General features: G+C 38.6%; 1 protein-coding gene across 1 annotated transcript; it reads left to right on the top strand.

The window, feature by feature from the left end:
* The first annotated feature begins 1,476 nt into the window (after positions 1-1,476).
* On the top strand, positions 1,477-6,412 carry LOC135195372 (uncharacterized). Its single transcript, XM_064221632.1, has 2 exons — positions 1,477-1,486; positions 5,928-6,412. Exons 1-2 carry the CDS (start codon positions 1,477-1,479, stop codon positions 6,410-6,412), a joined length of 495 nt encoding a protein of 164 aa, XP_064077702.1.
* The last annotated feature ends 616 nt before the right edge of the window (positions 6,413-7,028 follow it).

The raw sequence follows: 7,028 nt of genomic DNA, 5'->3' as shown, positions 1-7,028 counted from the left end.
TATATATATATATATATATATATATATATACATATACATATACTATGTCATGCAAATGAATAAATGATGAAATATAGAAGCAAATTAAGGAAAAAGATGTAAAACTGCCAGGTAACGAAACGAGGTATGCAGTCATGCAGGGAGTTAAACAAGATATGAATATATAAATGGACAGATAAATTCTGACCAGGGCATAGATGACAGCGCGGACCCCTCTGATATTCCATAATCGTTCCCATTAATTCGTCTTTCCCCTTATTTACAGAGAGCGTTGTTTATGTCGCCTCCCCTCACGACCCCTTGGTTGGCCGTTTAGTTATTTTGAATATTTAAAGTCTTTTCTATTTCTGGCATTGGCTTCGACATAATTATTGTGAAGGTCAGCTTTAATTTTCACAGTAATGATGCCTTCGTCTTCAATATTGACACTATCTTTACCAATAACAATAATGATGATTGGATTTAAGCCTTCATCTATTATGCTGGCTTTAGCATAGTCAGTGATTTGATGCTATACATCCAATGCCATTAAAATGAAGTTATCAAGAAGAACATTAGTTTAAGCAAATGTTGTTTGTAATGATCGAACGGATTGTTGCTTTAGCTCGTCTTTATGGAACTGAAGTGCGGTTGTCGGATGTTAATGAGGGAAGAGTCTGCTCCTCAGTTTCTGTAGAATTGGTATAGTTGACAAGAGAGAAATATACAGCTGCAAACATAACGTAAACAGGATACTTTAAGAGATGGATTATTCTGCTTTGAAGTACTTCGTTCATGTTGAGAGATGGAAAGAAAACAGATAGGCTAAAAGGGGCGTCTGTTCTGGAAACCTTCGTAGGAAGGAGGAAAAGGCTACTTAGAAAGTCCCGGCTAAACGGAACAGCAGAGATTATGTAACGGAAGGGGGCGCGAGGAAACTCTGAGTGAACATTTGAGTTTGAGTTGAGTATCCCAGTGTTTGTGCAGGCAGCTTCTTTGTCATACTGACATGCTTTCAGCAGACGAGTATGAAGCAGCCGAGGACTAGGAGCCTTTTGTGCGCGGGTGGTCCATCTTTGATTTATCTGTCAAAGGATGAATGTCACTGTGATAGTTACAGTTTTTTTTTCTGGACCACCTTGTTTAGAGGGAAACGGCTTGCACTGAAAATCAATAAAATACTGTAGGCTACAGATAATCAATAAACATTAAAAGAATTATTTTTGAAGATTTTCTCGTAGAATATTAATCAAACCAAATGACAAATAAAGAATTCTGACAGAGGACAGTTAACTCTCGTAGACAGTGTGGTAAGCAAGAAGAGGAAGGTTAGACGCTGAGGGAAGCGACGGAGACCATTGCATTGCAATGCATTTCAAGTTATCAATGACATTTCCAGATGCTGATCTGATAAGCACAGTTGTTCTAGTTAATGTGTTCCCGATGTAAACACCTTTGTGCATGGAGAGGGCATCAACTTGTCTCATCAGCACAGTCATGGTCACAGGTCTGTCTGTACACATGATTTCTGGACAAACAGAAATATGTGCGAACATTAGAGTACATTCTACTGTTATCGGTGGTTCTGAAGCTGAAGTCCCTCTAGCAACAGATATCTTCTTCGACATTTGAGATTGTCAGTGTTTTTAATAAATTCAATAGGTCTGTAAACTATGTATGAATAGATATCTTCAACCAGGTAAGACTGTCGATAGGTGACGGCAAGAAAAATTATATATATATATATATATATATATATATATATATATATATATATATATATATATATATATATAGTATATATATATATATACATATATATATATATATATATATATATATATATATATATACATATATATATATATATACACACACACATGTATATACCTCAGTATGAAAGACTCATTAAAACACTCTGGTTTAAGGCTAAGAACTATATTTCAGTACTGACTCACATCTTTATCAAGTAGTGAATGACAGAAGTTACATTTGCGAAATATATAGTGGGAGATATGCCCTTAGGTGATGCCTGGGGTCACCGCTAAACCGATATATACATATATATATATATATATATATATGTGTGTGTGTGTGTGTGTGTGTGTGTGTGTGTGTGTGTGTGTGTGTATACCATGCTTTGACAACCTCCCGTTAAGAAAAAGGGCGCATATTCGACCGGCAGGTTGCCGGGGCATATAATGAAACCTACAGAATTTGGCTTCTCAAATGATGAAGATGGTTTATTATAACTTAAAGGAAACGTTGCTTTAGATTTTCTGAACTGTTTTGATATTTGCAATGTACTGTGTATATTCATCTCTTACTTGATTTCCTATTTATTTATTTTATTTCCTTCATTATGTTTACAGTATATTTTATTATGGGCATCGTATTTTGTGCAAGCTTGCTATGCTAATTTAATCGTTTCTTGAGTTGTTCCATAATATATGCAGTAATAATAATAATGAGTGGTATGTTATGTAAGTGCATTTTCCCCCTTTTTCCATTCACTCCTCAACAGCTCCAAAACAAGTAAGAGAACCCACAAGAACCACTCACCACTGTTATAAAAGGAGAAAACAGGTAACCATAGACCATTCCAATACGCAAGCGCGATGAATGAATAATGGATGCAATAATTAAATAAACAGATGCTTTCCCCTTTGAACTGTCAGTTAGCGAATGGTAGTACATAACTTAATATGCGTAATCACCCAATACATATAATTCCCCTTCATTGAGAGCCTGCTCTCTTCAAACTTCAGTACCCTTCGACACTGCAATAACAAACATAATGTTGAAATCTAATGGAAGAAGAGAAAAAGGGAGCCATTCGGGGAAGAACACCAACAATTATCTCTTTTGAAGAGGCAACTTTGAACGGTAATTGCGAAAGCACATTGCTGGGTGATTGCATTTTCAATTACGGAAAGACACCGTTGCTGCAATAATTAGAAGTCGAGGAGAGAGAGAGAGAGAGAGAGAGATAGAGAGAGAGAAGATGAAGGACTAGATCCTAATGTGTGATCTGACATGTGGCGTCGGTTTCATTCAGTGCCGGATATCGTTTAGGAATCGCATTTCATGGTGGTTATTTATTATTATGATTAATATTACTATTATTATTATTTTATTCTTTTATTTTTTTTTTATCACAGTCCTCCAATTCGACTGGGTGGTATTTATAGTGTGGGGTTCCGGGGTTGCATCCTGCCTCCTTAGGAGTCCATCACTCTTCTTACTATGTGCGCCGTTTCTAGGAGCACACTCTTCTGCATGAGTCCTGGAGCTACTTCAGCCTCTAGTTTTTCTAGATTCCTTTTCAGGGATCTTGGGATCGTGCCTAGTGCTCCTATGATTATGGGTACGATTTCCACTGGCATATCCCATATCCTTCTTATTTCTATTTTCAGGTCTTGATACTTCCATTTTTTCCCTCTCTTTCTCTTCAACTCTGGTGTCCCATGGTATTGCGACATCAATGAGTGATACTTTCTTCTTAACTTTGTCAATCAACGTTACGTCTGGTCTATTTGCACGTATCACCCTATATGTTCTGATACCATAGTCCCAGAGGATCATTGCCTGATCGGTTTCTATCACTCCTTCAGGTTGGTGTTCGTACCACTTATTACTGCAAGGTAGCTGATGTTTCTTGCACAGGCTCCAGTGGAGGGCTTTTGTCACTGAATCATGCCTCTTTTTGTACTGGTTCTGTGCAAGTGCCGGACATTCGCTTGCTATGTGGTTTATGGTTTCATTTTTATTATGATTATTATTATTATTATTATTATTATTATTATTATTATTTTGGAAGGAGACCCTCTTTCAAACAAGTTTTATTGAAAGATATTGCTGCATCAGCTGCATTCAACTTGTAAATAGTCTTATCTATTTTTCTAATAATAGCTTTCTCTCTGCTACTACAACTGGCGAGTATTGCGCCGATATTACTCATCAGGAGGAGTCAATTTCGGGGATATTGCTTAAAATTTATTTATTTGTCACAGTAAATGAACAAATAAAAAATATAAGTCGATCTAGTGGCCAACGTTTCTCTCGGTATCATCCGAGCATGATCACGGCAGTGGGTCGGAGTAGACTGTAGGTGTTGTTGTTGTTGTTGTTGTTGTATTAAGCCAACACTTCTTGTTGGCACGGGCCTTTCCCTTGTTCGGCCCGTAGGTGAGAAGGTGTTGTCAAGATCTACTCAATATATAGCGGCAGGTCAGCAGGGGGTCAACCGCGAGCTGCGTTTTCATTGGCTGGTGGCGCAATGCGCTCCAGCTATTGGTTGAAAGAAGTTTTCTTCAAGACGCTTCTCGTCGTTGAAGGTTGCGCTTTTGCAGCCTAGCTGATCGTCGAGGCTGGGGCATGACTTCCCTGGGCGCTGTGTCACGACGGCTCGCGTTGCCATTGGCTGCTGGGCTGCTTGTCTCATCTGGTATTCTTTGATCGGGAGTGTCGTTCGGTCTGGTATTATTTGTGCTATTATTTATGCACATAGGTCTCCTTAAGTTGGTGGGGAGGAAGAGCACTTCCTGCGTCGTATTCAATGAGGGATTCTCTTGTTGTATGAGGAGTGCCTCGAGCAGTCGCAAACGTCGTTGGTCAGGAGCCCTCCCTATTATCTTAATATTCTTGATAATACCGTCGCGGGAGATGGCTTCCTGGTGTGCTGTCATGGTATGGTTTTTAATTGGCCTTTCTTGTGCGTGGCAAGAAATTCTCACCATTCAGGCAAAGTCCTAAGTTTGTTTTCTTTGTATATACCGAAGTTTTTAGACCATCGTCGGTCTTGGAGAAGTATCCCTGCGGGCACTCCTCGAGATATAACCATTAAGACTAAACAAATAGAAAACTAATTACTTAAGTAATAAGTAGAAGATAAAATCTTGTGAGCTTCAAATTACCAAATTGCATGGGAATTAGAACCCAAGATTGGAAGGCCAGATTAGATAGGCTTGCCACATCCCGAGGTCTGAGGGTTGAAAGGCTTGCCACATCCCGAGGTCTGAGGGTTGAGATAATCTCTTATGTCCCATATGGCAAGGTAACGACTGAGATTACAAGGTTGCAACACATCCAAAACCAATGACTCAGAGAAGTGAATAAAACCAGTGGATGCAGAAAAGTGATAAGAACCCGAACTTAAGTAATAAATGTCTAAAACCCTTGAATTCAGAAATGTGACTGAAACCACTTCAATCAGAACTAAGTTGGTGATACCACTTAAATTACAGATGCGTTTGAAACCGCTGACTTCAAAGAGTCGTCGGATACTACTGACTTCATTCAAGGCTCAGAGACCAGTGACTTCAGAGGAAAGTTTCTAAAAACAGTGTATTAAGTAGCATGTGTCAGAAACCAATTATGACATCATAAGTGTATGAATCTGACTTACGAGAGAAGTGTAAAATATTAGTGATTTCTTAAAAGAGCCTAATACTACCGACTTAGCAGTGTCTAAAACTAGCTACTTCCAAAAAGTGTTTAAAACCACTGGCTTTCAAGAAAACTCTAAAACCACTGACTTCCAAAAAGTGTCTAAATCCACAGACTTCCAAGAAGTGTCTGAAACCACTGACTTCCAAAAAGTGTCGAAAACCATTGACTTCTAAGACGATTCTAAAATCACTGACTTCCAAGAAGTGTCTGAAACCACTGACTTCCAATAAGTCTAAAACCACTGACTTCCAAGAAGTGTCTGAAACCACTGACTTCCAATAAGTGTCTGAAACCACTGACTTCCAAGAAGTCTAAAACCACTGACTTCCAAGAAGTGTTTGAAACCACCGACTTCCAAAAAGTGTCGAAAACCACTGACTTCCAAGAAGTGTCTGAAACCACTGACTTCCAAAAAGTGTCGAAAACCATCGACTTTCAAGAAGTGTCGAAAACCACTGACTTCCAAGAAGTGTCTGAAACCACTGACTTCCAATAAGTGTCTGAAACCACTGACTTCCAAGAAGTGTCTGAAACCACTGACTTCCAAAAAGTGTCGAAAACCACTGACTTCCAAGAAGTATCTGAAACCACTGACTTCCAAGAAGTATCTGAAACCACTGACTTCCAAGAAGTATCTGAAACCACTGACTTCCAAGAAGTGTCTGAAACCACTGACTTCCAAAAAGTGTCGAAAACCACTGACTTCCAAGAAGTATCTGAAACCACTGACTTCGAAGAAGTATCTGAAACCACTGACTTCCAAGAAGTATCTGAAACCACTGACTTCCAAGAAGTGTCTGAAACCACCGAATTCCAAGAAGTGTTGAAAACCATTGATTTCCAAAAAGTGTCGAAAACCATTGACTTCCAAGAAGTGTCTGAAACCAATGACTTCCAAGAAGTGTCTGAAACCACCGACGTCCAAGAAGTGTCGAAAACCACTGACCTCCAAGAAGTGTCTGAAACCACTGACTTCCAATAAGTGTCTGTAACCACTGACTTCCAAGAAGTGTCTGAAACCACTGACTTCCAATAAGTGTCTGTAACCACTGACTTCCAAGAAGTGTCTGAAACCACTGACTTCCAAAAAGTGTCGAAAACTACTGACTTCCAAGAATTATCTAAAACCACTGACTTCACAGAAATATCCAAAACCAATGACTTCATAAGTGCAAGAAGCTGACTTTAGAGAAAAGTGTTTTGAGTTCTTAAATGAATGACTTCCAAGAAGTGCCTGAAACGAGCGACTTCGAAGAGAAGGGCTTAGTTTAATTAATTACTAATAGGGTTTCATTTTCAAACATTTGTTTATGTTTTCGGAAGCACTAGTATTTTACACGCAATATAATCTTTTTCTTATTCTTAATATTCTGAGGTGCACGCACTATGCCAGTTTCAAGAGACAAACTCATTCCGGCAGTGCAACTTTAAGTGCTATTTTTATCATAGAATGCCGTTGATGTACACTAATATTTGTTGTGGAAGAATATTGACTCTGGTTATTGATTATTGTTGATAATTGCCTGTAGCAGTAAACATTATCCTCAATATTTTAATGCTGTAATATTAAACGTACCTGACTGATGCAACCGATTCGA

This window comes from Macrobrachium nipponense, chromosome 16 (assembly GCF_015104395.2).
Source record: "Macrobrachium nipponense isolate FS-2020 chromosome 16, ASM1510439v2, whole genome shotgun sequence".
NCBI lineage: Eukaryota > Metazoa > Arthropoda > Malacostraca > Decapoda > Palaemonidae > Macrobrachium > Macrobrachium nipponense.
Note: the sequence above shows the minus strand (reverse complement) of the source record. Positions and strands in the feature narration are given on the sequence as shown.